General features: G+C 43.2%; 1 protein-coding gene across 2 annotated transcripts in view; it reads right to left on the bottom strand.

The window, feature by feature from the left end:
• Positions 1 to 2889: 2889 nt before the first annotated feature.
• GABRB1 (gamma-aminobutyric acid type A receptor subunit beta1) overlaps positions 2890 to 18855 on the bottom strand; it is a 365506-nt gene continuing 349540 nt past the window's right edge. The window contains exons 9-10 of one of the 2 annotated variants that reach the window (XR_013995819.1): positions 5377 to 5807; positions 2890 to 3174 (exon numbers count right to left, since the gene is read on the bottom strand). Coding sequence is in view for 1 of the 2 variants with exons in the window: in XM_081088362.1 (XP_080944488.1) it covers positions 5466 to 5807 (342 nt within the window). In the remaining variant the exon portion in view is untranslated. Of the gene's footprint in view, positions 5808 to 18855 lie in introns of both variants that reach the window. The other variant, XM_081088362.1, reaches the window with a different exon arrangement.

Consider the following 18855-nt stretch of genomic DNA (forward strand, 5'->3'; position numbering starts at 1 on the left):
GTCTGCAGAAAAAATGCAGGCAGAGTTGGAATGGAGTTCGTTCCCAGCTGGCTCAGAACTACTACACCGACTTTTCCCATGCTGACTTCCTACTGAAGCCTTTGTGATGAGTGCTGGTTGCTCCAGGATGTGCAAGGTATGTAGGGGCCAATCAGGGACGGTTGTGAGCCCCTTGATGTACCAAGGACTTTTTGATTAGGAAAAACAAAACAAACGTTAGACATCTTGAGTTCCAATTAGGAAATTCTTGCTCCTGGAGAAGTAAAAGCTAACTCCAAAGTCTTCCCCGTACCCTACCAGGACCTTAGTATTTTCTGATTTGCAACTCTTGTATTAAAAAGCTTTCCCTTTCAAATGTTTGCTTTTGAGTTGTAACCTCTAACAATTAATGTTCTGCCGGTGTCATTGATTTCAGTTAACTAGAAAAAGCACGTTTAGAGTAAAAAGCACAATGTAGTTTGAATGTAGAAATGGATTAGCTCTAAGACGATATTTTTCTTATTCAATTGATGGTAGACTCTCATTGGCACATCTTGGAACCAAAAATGTCTCACAGTGATGGCTCCCTGCACCCTTCTGGCACTTAAAATGCTGGCACAAAAAGCCCTGTCTTGCCAAGTTCTGACCTCTGAGAAAGACATTGGACACTCTAAGACATTACTAAGGAAAATACCAATCTATGTCCCTGCTTGCCTGGATATTATGAACTTCTGTGGACACTACCACACTCTCTGGGACTGCCAGTTTGCATGGAAACACATCTATGGCATCACATCCCACCATTCTGAACGTCTTTTCCAAGAACATCAGGACTGGGGAGAAATACAGTTGAGAATACTTACTTATCAAATTCTCTTTTAAGTTTAATTAGCATACATCAAACATATCTTGGGCCCCCCAGTTGTAAAACACCTGTTTTCATTCCCAAGATTTTTCTTTTCCTTTAAAAATAGTGACATGATTCCCTCTGGGTCTTCCAGAAGTGAGTCAGCCAGCTTGTGTTATCAATGTCATTCGCTATCTCTTCCTTTTCTCCTTCCCATCATTTGGACAGTTGACCGTTGACCCTGATGAAATCCATCATCCGCTTCTAGTCTTAGGAAAAGTTCCCGGAAACATTGTGGAAGGGAGAAAGTTCAAAGGTAAAGCATTGGTGCAAATGAAGCTTTGGATTACCTGTGGGTTTTGATCATCTCTTCCACTCCTCACCCCCTGAAAAGCACAGGTAAGTCGGTCGAATGACTCAGAAACACGTCCACGTTCCAGGACGCATTTCCAGGAGCAGCTGGCTACAGATTCTGTCTCTGCTGGTGCGCTGTCCCCGAGCCCCACAGGGGTGCAGCCTTCCCCGCAGTTACTGTCCCTTCCGGTGGGGGTGGGGCATGAGGCAGTGGTCACAGACACCTGGCAGTTACACAAGTGCACACAGAACATGGCAGCGAGAGAGCAAGAGCTAAAAAGATTCTGGTTTGGACCCAAATCACTAGTCATTTCACTTCATGGAGAAAAGCAAGTGCCTTGGAAGCTGACATTATTTACAATGCTCAGAGTTTCCAGATGCCCACCCAAAGCCGAGGGCCACCACGCAGCAGTAACAGTTCAATGAACTATATACAGAATTTACAAGGAAGTTTACATAATAGTCTACATTCCATTACCAAGTGTACCTTGTTGTTTACTTGTCTGCGTTCAGAAAACGGAGATAGTTTTGTTTGTCCTCCGCATCCCAGTAACTGCTGATTGAACCACCATGAACAAATGCTGGCACATGCCTTTTGCTTCCCTCTGGGATAAACAATTACACTTTGATTAGAAAAAAAAAAAATGTGGCATATCACCCTTTGGTCAGATACTATTCAAAATTGTCCATATAAGAAATCTTGAAGATAGTTTCCTTCTAGCATTATAAATATACCTTATTTTTTTGTTGAACTTGGCAAATTTTAATTGAGCTCTTTTTTGAAATGAATATTTATAAAGTAGTCATTGGTTTTAGAAAGTTGGAATTTAGTCAACATTTCTGTGTGTTGTACATACTGTTTGTCTAAGGAAAGTCTACTCTTGGATCCCTAAACCAAACTTTATTCTCCGCATCGCATTTTTCTCTTGGCACTTTCAAAATCCTTCACTGATTGTAATGCACAATAAGATGGTTTGTATGAAAACACGTATCATTGACTCAGCAGAATGACCATCCAGTCTGCTGTTTCTATTTGGCAATGTAGAGAATGGAGGCAACAGTCCTGGGTAATTCAAGCCAAACGCATCTTTACCTGGGTCTTTGCTTCATGAAGCTGGTAAGTGTAACCCACGTCACCCCTGACATTTTAAGCCAAACAACATGAGTGGAAGGGATGAATGTGTAGTCATCACTGTCCAGTGAAAGATGGGATGCATGCTGGGTTTCACAGGTTACGTTTATGACACAATATATGTCACAGTTTATGGATTGTGAACATGGGGTCCCCTGGACATGACGGTAGCATAAGAGAGTCCATACAATTTTCAGCCTTGCTGCCACTTCAGTAATGAAGGAGATTATGGCTATTTTCATGGCAAAAAAAAAATAAAAAATAACCAAATAATAGTTGAACAGCAGTAACCCCTGTTTTAGGCATGGGTCTGAATCTTTCAGCAACAGGATCCGTGTGAGGGCACTTAAGAATGTCTAACAACTCTCATGTTTTATGTACATCATTTTGGGCAAAACAAGGGAGAGAGGCAGAGAAGGACGGGTAAGTTTCCATGCATTTTTCAGCCTGGAGGGAGAGTGGGTGGGGTCCAAGGAGGGGCGGGTTCAGCTGGGAGGCGTCCAGAAGAAAGAAGTGGGAAAAGAGGTCATTAAAGAGAAATATGGCAGCTTCTTAATTTTTTTTTTTTTTTTTTTTTTGGCTGCCATGGCCTCTAAAATCAGAGCTATTTAACAGGACTTGCATGATGGTGGCTGGGACCCCTTACCATCTGGAGGGCCAGACAGTGACACCATTTCATGCCTGACAGAATATTCAGGCTTACGAATTTTACAAAGGTTAATATATAAGAATTCAAAATGTTCTCTTTTTTCCCATTAGAGATACATTTTCATCTACAAGCATAAAATTCTTTAAACTTTTAAGGCAAGATAAAAAAATAATAAAAATATAAATTACCTCAATCTTTTCCAAGAAGAATGATCTAAACGGATAAAGAAAAATTGTTTTGTTAAGGAACATGGATTATGGGTACTCCTTTCTGATTTAGCATTTCACCTCTAAACACTTTTAAAGAGCTTTGACATCAGAATGATTTATTCCTGTTAGGCATTAGCTAGAAGTCTCCCTTTCTGTGTTTAAAATAGATGGCTACACAGTGGTTCCTGGGCGGTCATTGGAAATATTAACCTTACAGTCATTTGGGGGATTTTTACAATGGCAGAGCATCTCACCTGCCAAGGACCTAATTAGTTTCAAAATATTTATCCCCAGAAGCTAAAGATTTCCTTGACCAGGGGATTGTGAGTATACAACTAAAACCCGAATGAAAATTTGGTCCCCGTAACCTTATTAATTTCTTATGAAACCATTGAGACGATTTTCCCAGTTAAAGCAGAGTTTTTACATTTTTACTAGCGTATATTGACTACAGCCATAACCATTCATTTGTTCTGGGATTCTCTTTTCCTCTTGCTTTCTAGTAGAATATCTTACAACTCTCTCTCCTTGGGCTCATCGATAGGAATTCAGCCTTACCTTTCAACGCAGACTATAATTTCTAGCAGCTGATGCTATTGTAAACATGGACCCTCATCACAGCCTTAGGGAGAAAGCCAGGTCTTTAAGTGGGGCAATCATCCTATTATTTCCTCAACCCTTATTTTACACCCAAGGAGTAGGTCCCAATCGCCTCCATAATTCATTGGTAAACTCAGGGTCTCACACAACCACGCAAATAAAGATACAGAATTCTTTGATGCTCAGCTAAAGAAAAAAAAATAAAAGCAATGGGTCTTTAATGACATAAATGGTATGAGTCTCATCTGCAGCTGGTTAGAGCGATTTAGAATCATGTGTTGGGCTACTCAGAGATGCCCCTCCTATGATGACCATGACCAAAGCAACCTATGAACAGAGATAAGGCAGAGCAGTGATGACAGCGATTAATGAGTGTAGCTAGGGTCTGGTGTAAATGTTCGAAGGCCCAGTGAGTTTGTCATTGTTGTTATCTGTGGTTTTGCCCTTTTGAAGGTTTCCTTTAAAATAGAAATCTGGCCTCAGAGAAGTCTGACACCAAAATGGGTGCAATTCACATTTCCTGAAGCAATCGTTTCCTATTTTGGAATGCAGAGCTCAGAGAGCAGAGCCATAAGGGGCCAGTTGACGCTGGTGCAACTAGCCTATCACCATTAGAAACTGCTCTCTGGGAGGCTTAAGAAATATATACTATTTGATTTAAGATTTGGCAGTTCAGGTAACTGCCCAGGCACCCTTTTCACAGCAGATAAGTCTCGCCTTCTTCATGGAAAGAGCAATATTTTTCTGAAGCAAAAATTGCTCACGATCCCCATCTTTGAAGCCCTCTTCTCCCACCCCCCTTCCTCTCACTCTCTCTGGAGCAGGAACCAGGGAAATGTGATGGCATGGCTTCATGTCAGCGTCAAGTGATTCCAGGCTAATGAATGAGTTCAGGGCTGTTCATTTGAAGTAGTTAAAAAAAAAAAAAAAGTCACTAACCCCCAAACTCCTCATTCTCAAGAAGAAAGGAAAAATGTTCTCAATGGTTACCAGGGTGGAGTCTAATGTTAATTTTAAATCAGCCAGGAAGTCTGAGAAAGAATATTTTTCAGAATGTCTGGCTCAATGGGGAGGTGAAACTGGCAAGATTGGGTTTGCATGACCTCCACCAGTGCCTGCCAATCCTCCCCCCTCTTCCTTGAGCTGAGAACCCTGCTGCCAGAGAATTAGGGGTGGGAGGAGTCTTTCTCTTCTAGGCTCCTCTTTGTTTCCTTCCTGGAAATCTGTAACTGGTCAATGGCTTTGTGTGTTTTTTTCTTCTGAGATCCTGGAAATTGTGTTGTTGTTTTTGGCAGTATGAGACTGTTACAGTTTACCAGGAAGCAGCTTGCACAGAGAACTAGGCCCTCTTTTCTTTCTTATTTTAAAAATGAAGCGATAAAATCCAGGGCAACTAGGAAGGACTGCTCAAGAGCTGCCTATCTAACGTCTCTCTTCGAGGGTGTTTGTAAACATGGCAATTACAGAGCTCGAAAGAGCTGATAACCTGGACCACAGTAGACTGGAAAAAAAGAGTGTTGTTGTTTTCCTTTTTTGAAGTAAACATGGTGCAGTAATAAAATTGATATGCAAGACCTAAAACCAATTAGATGGCTGAATCTCTTACCTCAAAAACACAGCAGTCTCGCTGTGGGGACCTGTGGGGTTAAAACTCAAAAGCGGAAAGCAGTCGTTTCCGAACCCTTAGGACAGACCTTAGTGGACATAGTAAAGCCAATACACGACGTTGAACAGAGAAAAGGTGATGGGGAAAAACATTCGGGACCACTTGTCTATGGAGTTCACATCAGTCAAGTCGGGGATCTTGACTTTGAGCTGCGAGGCGCGCCTGCGGATGCGCCCCTTGCCGTGCGCGTGGCGGTCCAGCGGATGCCCGTAGGCCTCGCGGGTGGCCCGGGGCTTGCGGTAGTGGATGCTGGCGCTGTCGTAAGAGTACATGGTGGTGTTGGGGTCGCTCATGCCCGTGAGCACTTCCGAGCCGCTCGTCTCGTTCCTGATTTCCAGGGTGCTGAGGATAATGTTGCCGTGGGTGTCGACCTGACGGAGAAAGAACATGCTCAGGCACAACTGCCGGGATATTGGCTTGTTTTCATGAACTTGTAACTGATGACACCACATGCGGTTCATCTAACACGGTCAAGAAGTCATCTTGTTCTGTGTGCGTCCTGGATCTGAGGATCTATCTATCTATCTATCTATCTATCATCATCTACCTATCATCTGTCTATCTACCATTATCTTTATCCATCCATCCATCGATCTCCACCCACAAAACACATGTATGTGTGTATATATGCATTAACTATATATTTATATTTGAATTTATAGTTACACCAGTGGCCTGGTGCATGAAATTTGTGCATGGGGATGGGGGGGAGGGGTTCCCTCAGCCCAGCCTGCACCCTCTCCAATCGGACATCCCGCTCACAATCTGGGACTACTGGCTCCTAACTGCTCACCTGCCTGCCTGCCTGCCTGCCTGATTGCCCCTAACTGCCTCTGCATGCCTGCCTGATCTCCCCTAACCTCTCTGCCTGCCTGCCTGATTGCCCTTAACTGCCCTCCCCTGCCGGCCTGATCACCCCTAATGGCCTCTGCCTCGGCCCCCACCACCATGGCTTTGTTCAGAAGGAAATTGAATGTCTGGAAGATGGCTGGTCAACCTGGTCTAATTAACGTATTACCCTTTTAGTAGTATAGATAGATTATATAGGATAGGATTGCTTAAATGGGGGTGGGGGGGGGAGCCTTTTTCAGCAGGAGGAGATGCTCTTGGCAGACAAAAATACATAATCCCTGTATCTGGACTGATAGCCAGCCATATGCACTATACCGCCAAACTGGTCATTAAAAAATTGAACTGCTTTCTCACACCTTACACCAAATAGCTGTTGCCCTTAAAACCCCTCCTCAGCCCCCACCTTAGGTTCTGCCTTCACAGTTCACCCAGATTAGGTTCTGATTGGTCGGTTTCTATGCCAGTCAGTGTCAAAAGCTCCGCCTCCTAGGCAGCCATTGGCTCCTTGCAGTTCACCCAGATTTGGTTCTGATTGGTCGGTTTCTATACCAGTCAGCGTCAAAAGCTCCACCTCCTAGACAGCCATTGGCTTCTCACACTTCACCCAGATTTGGTTCTGATTAGTCAGTTTCTATGCCAGTCAGCATCTCCGGGCCTATCAACAGGCCTGATCAGAGAGGTGGGACTGATCATCAGCCCCAGCGGAGGCCTGAGAGAAAGAGAGGCATGGCTGCTGGCCAAGCCCAAAGAGAAAGAGAGAGAGGCAAGTGCTGATCAACAGCTGTCACAGAGACTACAGATCATACCCTGCTTCTCTCCAGGCCTCTCTTCGGGCCTGATCCGCAGTCCCCTTGGCAGTCAGTGCTGGGTTGGGGGCCTGCAGTGGCGCAGTCAGTCAAGCCTTCAGTCGTTTTGGATGTTACAGACCCTGGGTTTTTATATATTAGGATACTATTTTTGTTGTTAATAACTACCACTTATTAAATCCATAGAGGTACAGGGTATCCCAAAAAATGTATACATACTTTAACAGCTGATAGCTAAATTTTGAAAATAAGTTGTATTTTAATAAACACTACCTTTATAATTATTCAAAGTGTGAGTATACATTTTGGGGGAACAGCCATATATACATATATTGTTTGTCTATATGTATGTATATACACATATGGTATTTTTTTTTCATTTCACAAAGGTGGCACATAGAAACTTTTAAAACTAGAAACAGGAAACTAAAAATAAAAAGTAAATATCCATTATATCACCTCGGAGTCCATTATTTTTAACATCTTGCTAGCCTCCCACTCTTTTTTTCTGTTCATATATATTTACACACACAGGTTCTCTGGGTGTATTTTGCTTTGCAATCCGCTTTTGTCAGTTAGCAATATAACCTGGTAATTTTTCATGTTAATAAGTATTCCTGTGATATCATTTATTAATAGCTGATATGGATAAAATATAATTGAATTAATATATTGTTAGATGTCAAGGCTTGTTTTACTTTTGTAGTGTCATGTAAACAAGCCTTCAAGGAACATATTTAAGCTAAATCTTTGTGCAAGTCCATAATTATTTCCTCTGGCTAAAGCTATTAAACCTAACCTTGAGACCTCCTGACTACAGGCGAACCTTGGAGGGGCTCACACATAAAGGAAAGCCTGGGATTTCACTGCATAGACATGGATTAAGGGCCCCTCTCCTTCCTTCCTGCAGTGCATTGCTTATCAACCACAACTGTTGTTTTTAAATTCTGAGGACACATGTCCTGGGAAGATAGTAGTGAACAAAACAGGCAAGTCCTTGAACTGTGGGTGCTTACATTCTTAGGGAGAAAAATGTTATCACATGGGAAACAGTATGGAGGTTCCTCAGAAATTTAAAAATAGAACTACCATATGACCCAGAAATTTCACTTCTGGGTATTTAGCTGAAGAAAATGAAAACAGTAACTCAAAAAGATATCCATACCCCATGTTCATTTCAACAGTATCCTATCTAATAAAAGAGAAACATGGTAATTAGCCATACGTCCGCTACCCTTCCCATTGGCTAATCAGCGAGATATGCAAATTAACTGCAGCCAAGATGGCGGCCGGCAGTCAGGCAGCTTGAAGCGAACATGAGGTTTGCTTGCTTCAGTGACGGAGGACTCCAACGTTCCCCGCCTGCCGCCGCCCGCCGCTCTGAGCTCCTGAAGCAACAGCTCCAAAAGATACAATGTTTCAATTATAGAAGCTAAAAGATGGCAGTTAATTTGCATATACCAGTTGCGAGGGAAGACAGGACAACATGGAGGCCAAGCCGTACAGAAGGGAGCTAAGCAGAGGCCTGAGGACAGAAACAGAGCCAAGGCTGCGGAGGTGGGAGGCGGGAGGTGGGAGGGCAAGCCCAGCCACAGTGGCTGCGAGCTGGAGGGGCAGTGACTTGGAGGGGAAGGGGCAGCGCCTGGGAGCGGGAAGGGAACCCGCCACAGCGCCTGGGAGCGGGAGGGGAAACCCGCCACAGCGCTTGGGAGCGGGAGGGGAACCCGCCACAGCGCCTGGGAGCGGGAGGGGAAACCCAGCAGGAGCGGCTGGGAGCAGGAGGGAAACCCAGCCGCAGCGGCTCGGAGTGGGAGCGAAGCCCGCCTCAGCAGGTTTCGCTCCCCTCTCTGCTTCGCTCCAGCCGCTGGAAGCCCTATTCTTGCAAAAATCTTCCTGCAACGGGCCTCTAGTCTATAATAATAAAAGTGTAATATGCTAATTAGACTGGACATCCTTCCAAGGCTGCTGCTGCAAGGGCTGGGGTGGCAGCCGGGGCGGTAGTTGGGGTTGCTGCTGCAAGGGCCGGGCTGCTGCCTCGGCCCTCGGAGCTCCTTGCATGAATTTTGTGCATCAAGCCTCCAGTTTACTATAACAACCTGTGTCCATGGATGGTTGGATGAATAAATAAATTATCCCATATAATAAAAGCCTAATATGATAAGTGTCTGACTGTTCGACCAGTTGCTATGACATGCACTGACCACCAGGGGGAAGATGCTATGACCAGTTAGTTAGCTTGCTGGTGGGGTCCGGCTGATTAGGACTGGGCAAGATTGGCTGGACACACCCTGGAGCCCTCCTGCAGTCCCTACCCGGCTGGCCAATCTCCTGTGGTCCCTCCCTGGCCCCTAAAATATTTCTTTTAATTAATTTTCTTTCAATGTGCACAAATCTGTACACTGGGCCTCTAGTGTGTGTGTGAGTGTGTGTATGTATATATATATATATATATATATATATATATATATATATATATATATATATATTTCAGCCATAAAAAAGAATGAGTTCTTTCCATTTTCTACAGCATGAATGGGCCTTGAGGGTATTATGTCAGGTGAAATAAGTCAGACAGATACCAAATACCAAATGATTGCACAAAAAACAAAAAGCCAAGAACGCAGAACAACCCAAGCTCACATAAAGAGAAGCAATTGGCAATTGCCAGAGGTGGGGGGATGGGAGGTGGATGAAATGGGTGAAGGGAGTTAAAAGATAGACTTCCAGTTATAAACAAACTAGAGGCCTGGTGCATGAAATTTGTGCACTCGTGCGGGGGGGTCCTTCAGCTCGGCCTGTGCCCTCTTGCAGTCTGGGAGTCCTCGGAAGGTATCTAACTGACAGTTTAAGTCCACTCTCCACCTGCTCCCCGTGGGGAGCAGGCCTAAGCCAGCAGTCGGAAATCCTTAGTGCTGCCACGGAGGTGGGATAGGCTCCCGCCACTGCCATTGCACTCGCCAGCTGCGAGCCCAGCTTGTGGCTGAGCATTGCTCCCTGTGGGAGCTCAATGATTCACCAGGGTGCAGCTCCTGCATTGAGCATCTTCCCCCTGGTGGTCAGTGCGTGTCATAGCAACCAGTTGTTCTGCCATTTGGTCGATTTGCATATTAGCCTTTTATTATATAGGACTATGGGTCCCTCAGCCCGACCTGCACCCTCTCCAATATGGGAACCCCTCGGGGGATGTCCAACTGCCGGTATAGGCCCCTTTCTCTGTGGGATTGGGCCTAAACCAACAGTTGGACATCCCTCTCACAATCCGGGACCACTGGCTCCTAACTACTTGCCTGCCTGCCGGCCTGATTGCCCTAACTGCTCTCCTCTGCCAGCCTGATCGCCCCTAACTGCCTCTGCCTCAGGCCCACCACCATGGCTTTGTCCAGAAGGATGTTCAGAGGGTTGCCAGGAAGATGTCCGGTCTAATTAGCACATTATCCTTTTATTAGTATAGATAAGTCATAGGGATGAAATGTACAGCATAGCAGCTATGGTTAATAATACTGTATTGCATATTTGAAAGTTGCTATGAGAGATCACAAAAGTTCTTATCACAAGAAAAAAAAGTCTGTAAATATGTCTGGTGATGGATGTTAACTAGATTTGTGATGATTTCATGATATATACAAATATCAAATCATTATTTTATATACTTGAAACTCATACAATGTTGTATGATGATTATACTTCAATAAAAATACAATAAAATAGAAATTATGTGAAACCTTAACATCTTAAATAGAACTGGTCAGAGGAAAAAAAATAAAAGCAAAACTGAAGTTGTGCAACGAGAAGAAAGTCTACCTCACACCTGTAACGTAGAATCCTGCCCCAGTCTCCAGCCTGCCTTATAGATTTTGGACTTGCTGTTTTCCACAACCACATGAGCCAATTCCCTAAAATAAATCTCTTTTTGTGTGTAAGTTTGTTCTGTGTCTGTTGGTTCCCTTTCTCTGGAGAACCCTGAGTGATAGAAAGGCTAGCGTAAAATTCATAAGGGTGATTTAAATTTTTTTTTTAATTTATTGATTAAGATATTACATATGTGTCCTTAAATCCCCCATTGCGCGCCCCCCTGCCCCACTCATTTCCTCACCCCCCTGGTGTTTGTGTCCATGGGTTAGGCTTATATGCATGAATACAAGTCCTTTGGTTGATCTCTCCCCCTTACCCCCACCCTCGTCATAAGGGTGATTTGTAAATGTCTAAAATCCACAAAACATTGATCTGATAGCTGTGTTTTATCCCTCAGCGGAAACCCTCTGCAAACATGCAATTCATTTCCTAGCTTGGGTCTATCCTTTCTCCCACCCGCTCACTCTCTGTCTCCCTCATCCTCCCCTCTCTGCCCCAACAAGATCCCCTGAACAGTGCCTTAGGCTGTGAAAAATGTTGCCACTCACTGAATATAATTGTTCCAGATATTTCAAATATATAAACATAGCAGAACTCATTTCAGTGTAATTGGAATAAAATATAATCTTGTTTTCAGTGGCAGTTTTAAAGCCCTGTTGAGAAATACCTCCAGGCTCAATCTACTTTGCAAACAGAAAATCATTTCCTTCTTGCTAACCGATTCAATTAGATTCATATTCACTAAGTGGGTCTGAAGCACAGAGCAGGAAGCCGAGGGAAGTGATGCTGGCCACAGACTGCGCTGCCCTCCAGAAGCCTGCAGTCTATGCAGTGCCGCTGTCCAGGGGAATGACCGCTCCCCCTGCAGAGAACAGGGAGCCACACAGCCCAGCTTCCACCTGCCCATCCCACTCCTAAATGCACCACGTTTACGCTGTTGCTGTTACTCATTTGTTTTTACCAGGGCTGCCAACCCTCAATCCCTTGGTATCAAATTCCTAAAATTTTTTTTTTGGGGGGGTGTGTGTAAAGGGAATCAGAGGCTTTGCAGGAGATGATTTACATGTCTCTTTACTTGTCTTGACAACTACGGGCAGAATTGGAAACTTGAATATTCCTAGAAGCAATAAAAGGTTAAGCATAAACTTACATAAACCTAAACACTGCATATATTGTTCAAGAAATAGAGAAGATAAAAGATGAAGATAAAATGAAACAACTGCCCATTTTCCAGAACATTGCTCAGGTAGACACATTTACCCTGGATCTCTTTATTTCCCTCACTTCTCTCATTCAGTGGATTAGCAGGTCCTAATGGCTCTGTTTTGGAGAAGTAGATTCTGACCACTTGTCGCCACCGTCAACTCTTGATGCATAATTGATCTCCCTCTTTCCAGGAATGAGCCCTCTGGTCTTTTCTCTGCATAGCAGCTGGAGTTATCCTTTTCAAATGTAATAGAGATCATGTCTCCTCTTTTTGGATCTTCTAGCTACCTCCCAAGAATAAAATAAATAGAATAGAATAAAACCCGTATTTCCCATTTGAATCCACAAAGCACCTGCGATTTGGCTCCTGCAGGCACCTCTGCCTTCCTTTCCTACCACTCTACCCTGCCCCTCGAACTCTCTGCTCCAGTCATACTGTCCTTTTGTTGGCTGTCCCTGATGCCTCAAGTCCTCAGGGTATTTTTCACCTGCTGTTCCCTCTCTCCTGCAGTGCTCTTCCCCGGGTTGTTACCTGGCTAGCTTCCCATCATTTTCTTCACCACAGTTATCATCATCTACCATTAGATCATGTGTCTACACAACTGATGACCTCAACTGAAATGTAAGTTCTAGGAGAACAGCTGCTTTTTTGTTGCTGTTGCTGTTCATCATTGTATATTCCCCTTGCTCTTCCAGAACCACGCCTGAGATACTCCAAAAGAGGGGCTGACAAATGTCTGAAGAATATGGAACTCTGAAACTCAGACTTGGAGCCATCTCTCTGAGCTCTGTTTGAGTTTCAATGGCCCAGGACTTCTGCAAAACTATAGGAGGAGCACCAGCTCAGCCTGAGGCGCCAGGGAAAACATCAGTCAAGAGGTGCCTCTGGGCAACAAGCCAAAGCAAAGGTTCCACAGAGTGAAAACATGGCAATTTGGGAAAATTATGTTCTAATTCTGGAGCCCAATGCTGTTGGTGAAGGGGAGAGGGAGAAGAAATGAGGCAAAAGAAGAAAGCAGAATGAAACCATGGTGGACCTTGTATCTCACATTAAGGAGTCTGGATCTTTTCCTCCAGGCAAAGAGTCTGAGATGGATTGTGGTGAATGCCTATTGGTTTGACATACCTGGTACTATCCCACCTTCCTGAAAACATTGCCCTGACAGTCTTTTGGTGCATGTTATTGAGGTGAGCTTCAGGGATCCTCATGCCAACGTGACCCTTTAATGTTTTTCATCTTCCTGGTCAGAGGAATTAAATTTGTCCTGAGACTATAACTCTCTCCTGAGACTTTTTAAGTGTAATTAAATGATGGAAGAAAGTACTTTTGTGGGATGACCATGTGAGAAGAGTCTACTGTAAATAAAGCCAATATAAAGGAAAGCAGAATTATGAGATGAAGAGAGGTGCTATCTAATGACACTGTTTGAATATCTGGATATAGCCACATATGAACCCATCAGGTATACTGGCTCAAAAATCCTCTTCTCCCTTTCTGTTTCTTAAGCCAGTTAAGTAAGTTTGATTTCTTTCTTGTTTACCAAAATAATCCTAACTGTGTGTAGAAGAAAATAAGCAATAGAAAATATGATAGAAAATAGAAAGATAGAGAAACTAGATAGAAAATAAGAAAGATAAAGAGACAGATGAGATGAGATAGTTGAGATGTGTGTGTGTGTGTGTATGTGTGTGTGTGTGTGTGTGTGGGGAGAGAGAGAGAGAGAGAGAGAGAGAGAGAGAGAGAGAGAGAGACTTGGAAATTATTATTTGACATTTGACTGTCAAAATTAGATAGGATTAAGCAAAGGCTGAACCAAGTCAGATTTGGGCAGGGATTTGAGGACCAAAGATCATGAACTGTCAACACAGATTTATCTGCAATTCAAGATGCTAGTCAGAATAGCTAAAGTTTCATCAAAGGCTGAGGGAAGTGTCCTAGTGGCTAGAGGGCAACGCAGTGATGTGGCCCTGGGCCTAGGCTCAAAGGCTAGTATAGATATCCAGCAGTTGCAAGCTAGACTTAAGGAGAGAGCTGTTTACTTTCATATGCACTTTGTACCTTAGAATTAGTCATAATACAAAGCTGATTTACATTTACAAATTTGTCTAGAAGTGTAGGTGTCTAAAATGTAGATGACTCACCACAGAGAATAAAAATCTGGAGAAAAGAGTCCAGATTACAGTATCAATATCTAATTTGAAGGGAAAATTCTGTTTTTTTGTTTTTGTTTTTTTTTACTTCTGGGGTTGCAAATGCACATTTGGTATGAATCTTTGGCAGATCCTACCCATGTCCTCCGTGACTTAAAATGATTTTGAATCAGTCTCTGATCAAGGACCATCCATGTAACAACAACCATTTAATCTTAGGTTGATCTGTTGCCAAATGGGCAGGCAATATGGCGAGTAGATACAACCATATATGTTCCAGGTTAGTATAAAAGTGGCCCAGGACCAGAAGTGGCTTCCTTACAGTCTCATTGTATTATGAAATGTGTCTTTCAAAACTCTAAATACCATCTCTAGTTTCAAATGATGCCTGAGGGGTTCATGAATCTACAGCCGTTATCACCTTGGAGGTTGAAACTCTCCTAATGTCTGGATTCAGCATCTGTACTCATATAAAAAGATGCTTCAGTGTGGCTGGCAGCACAATAAATCAAGACAAAGCAAGCACTTCTGAGGCTTCAGTAGAGCTGCCCCTTGACATGACTGCCCAGCCAAGGCCATCAAAAGTAACGTGTAATAAATGATCAATGCCACTCTATGCTCCAGGGCACCAAGGCAAATATTAGGGAGCCTTCAGATGAACATTCTCTGGGACCACAGCACATATGTCATTTGAATTCAACTGTGTACAAGTATCTAAAAGGAAAGACAAGTATCAACCAATCATTAAATGAAAGGAAAAATCAATTTTTTTCTAGTTTTAAAAATTCAACCAGGGGGTAGCATTTTTAAATACCACACAGGTTGCATTATTATCCTCTCTCCTGGAGATGATACACTGAACAGATGAAGTAATACATTTGTGTTGTTATTGGCACACTGTCTGTCTGAGCCCCTGGTTTTAGAAGAGGACAAGGAAGTTGGGATCTGGAAAAGCTGAGCAGCTGCAGGGATGACTATAAGTTGCCCGAGATGGAAACACTGTGTTACTATTCCATACAAATATGAAGAAGGTTACAAAATCTTAGCCATGACACTCCTTTAAAGATTATATCTATCTGAAGTCATATGACACTGTGATTCCCAAAGAATAGCAGAGGCTGATATAAAACATCTTTAGGAAATGTTAAAAATCAAAGTGATAGAAACAGTAAGAAAGGGCAGAAATTAAAGGGGACTATAGTCTCTTTTTCTTACTTTTATGACTATATAAGGATTTTATAAGACATTATGATGTACTACTTAATACCTTGCGTGATATCTAAGAACTCATCTTGAACAATTGCTATTTGGTATTTTCTCTGTTCCAGGAAAGAACAATAAACATAATAGAGTGCCTACCCTTGGGAAGCCTATCTATCATAATAAAAGTGTAATATGCAAATTGGCCGAATGATTGAACAGCAGAATGACCGCCAGATGACCTTCTGGACGACCACGCTATGATATGCACTGGTGCCAGGCCAGCCAAGGCGGGTGTGATGTGATTGGTTGGGGGGGGGGCCCTGACATCGCCCCACAATTGGCCTGCAGAGGGAGGCCCAGGCCACCGGCCAGTAACGCTGTGGCGGGTGTGTGGGGCTGGCCAGCGATCGCCCCACAGAGGAAGGCCCAGGCCAGTCAAGTGATCGCACTCCATGGCTGTTGTCCACAGAGGGAGGTGACCAGTGGCGGGGGGGGGGGGGTGGGGGTGGGGGGGTGGGGGGAGGGGGGAGGCAGCGCTTCACAGATGGGAAGCAGTGGCAGCGGCAGGGGCAGAGCCAGCTGCCCGGCAGCTGGGGGAAGGAAAGCCCCCAATAGGCCCTGATTGCCTGCCAGGCCTAGGGACCCTACCTGAGGAGTCCTGGATTGTGAGAGGGCACAGGCCAGGCTGAGGGATACCCTCCCCTCCCCCCATGTGCAAATTTCATGCAATGGGCCTCTAGTACTCTAATAATGAATTAGGCATTAAAAGATAACTACACAGATAAATATATACTCAATAGAGGTCGGGTACATGAAATTCGTGCGGGGGGGGGGGGGCGGGGGGAACTCAGCCCAGCCTGCACTCTCTCCCAGTCTGAGACCCCTCGCTCCTTACCGCCCACCTGCTCACTGCTCCTTACTGCTCAGCTTGCTGCTCCTCTGCTCCTTAGCACTGCTGTGGAGGTGGGAGAGGCTCCCGTCACCATCACTGCGCTTGCCAACAGTGAGCCCGAGCCTGGCTTCTGGCTGAGTGGCCCTCTCCCTGGGGAAGTGCAATGACCACCAGGGGGAAGCTCCTGTGTTGAGCGTCTGCCCCCTAGTGATTACTGTGTATTATAGCGACTGATCATTCTGGTTGTTCTGCCATAATGGTTGTTTAGGCTTTTATTATTTAGATAATTGTGATAAGTCCCATGGAGGAAGAACACAGGAAGTCATGAGCATAAATAATAAGGGTACCAACTGCAAACTAACAGAAGGTTGTCAGTTAAGGCATCCCTTGAGTTAGTAGCATTTATGGAAAGAACTGGTACATTGGAAAAGTTGAGAGAAGGCTAATATTGTCTTCAATTTTACTAATTCTTTCTTCTGCTGTATAAAATCTGGTACTAATCCATCTAATTCTTTTTCAATTCTATAATTTCCATTGCTTCTTTGTTACAGTTTCTTTTATTTTTCTCCTGAGACTCGCCATCTCTTCATGTATTTTATTAATCTTTTCCTTTGGTCTTTATTTTAACCATTAAACAAATATTGTAGATTCCTGAAAAGTTTCAAAAATAGCAGAGAGGTTCCATGTGGCCTTCACCCAATTTCTCCCCATCACTAACTCCTGGCAACCACTAATCTGTTCTCCATCTTTATAATTTTATTTCAGGAGTGTTAGATAAATAGAACCATACAATATGTAATCATTTAATACTCAGCATAATCCCCTTGAGAGCTATCCAAGTTGATGTATGTATCAATAGTTCATTATTTTTATATTATATATATTATATATATTATAATATATTTTTATATTATATATATTATAATATATTTTTATATTATATATATTATACTAGAGAGGGAGTAAAGGAGAGCGAGCAGGAGGGAGAGGGAGAGAAAGAGAGAGAGAGAAACATTGATGTGAGAATAAACATCAATTATTTGCCTCCCGTACATATCCTGACTAAGGATCGAATCTGCAACCTAGAAATGTGCCCTGACCAGGAATTGATCCCACAACCTTTTTGGTGTATAGGAGGATGCTGCAACCAACTGACCCAGCAAGCTTAGCTAGATGGGAACATTTAAATTATTTATTAGCTAGTCAGTAAGTTCTCTTCAGAGCAATATATATTACCTGTATACATCTAGATATGATGATATATTAAGTTTTTTTCCTGTCTTTATTTTTCCCTTAGCACCTTAGAAAATTCTCATATCCTGGTCTGGAATCATGGCAAATGCTCCACAAAACTGGTTAAAATTTGTTTTATAATCTTTTTATTTTATTGAAATAAATAGATTTCAGTTTGCTTGACCTTTCCATTTAATTACTCTCTATAGAACATTGCTTTTCTAGCCCATTGAAAGGGCATTTTCTGCTTTGTACCTTCACAGTTCTACCTATCTTTTAAGTGTCTACCCAGTTCATATCTTCTGAATTTTCCTACCAGTTCTACTCTGCCACTTTATGTAAGGCATTTCTTTATGTTGTATCAGTTAACAGACATTCCAAGCTATACAGAGTACTAGCTAATAGAGTTACGAGACAACTGAGATGGGGATGGGAATAGAAAAGAGGTGGCCTTGAAAACTACGGCTAAAATACTTCTCTAGCTATTAAGGCTGCAATCAGACAGTGGGAAGCTTCTTCCTTTCAGATATATTCCTCAAAATAAATGCCATCCGGCCTCATTTTATAATCCCATCACCTCATAGGAGTATACTTTTCTTTCCCAGCAAGATTAGAGGATTCTTGAGGGCAAGTATCATGCCTATTCCTTCACTGTTAGCATCCAGTTTAGTGTTTCACACAAGAATAAAAATTTATTTGAATGCATTGGTTGGAATTTTGACCATGTGGCTGAGTCTGCATGTTTCCTTTGGTTATAACTTTCTAATTATCTGGCAGTACTTGTCCAAATTTGAGATCCTACGAAAAAGCATGAAGATACACCTTGAAGGCTCATAGTCTGGCTTCTGCTTGATTCTCCAGCCACATTTCATAGTCTATTTTCTCTCTCACTTACTGTGCTCTCACTACATTGTTTTTTTTTCTCAGCACTTTACGACATCTAGCAATTCCTGACTCAGAGCCTCGGTACTTATTTCCTTTGCCTACATGGGACAGCGTATGGTTGTTGCTTCTTAACTCTGAGGTCTCAGATCAAATGATAATTCCTCAAAGATGACTTCCTGGTCACCTGATTAAAGTCCCCTGTTGCCGCAACCTGAACCAAACCATGCTCATCCCCATTACTGTTTTTACTTTCTTCGTAGCACCTACCTGTACCTGAAATTATCCTCTTAGTGCTGATTTGTGAGTATATTGCCTGTCTCCCCACGCTAGACTCTAACT

The sequence above is a fragment of the Myotis nattereri genome (genome assembly GCF_964212035.1).
Source record: "Myotis nattereri genome assembly, chromosome: 1".
NCBI classification, from domain to species: Eukaryota; Metazoa; Chordata; class Mammalia; order Chiroptera; family Vespertilionidae; genus Myotis; species Myotis nattereri.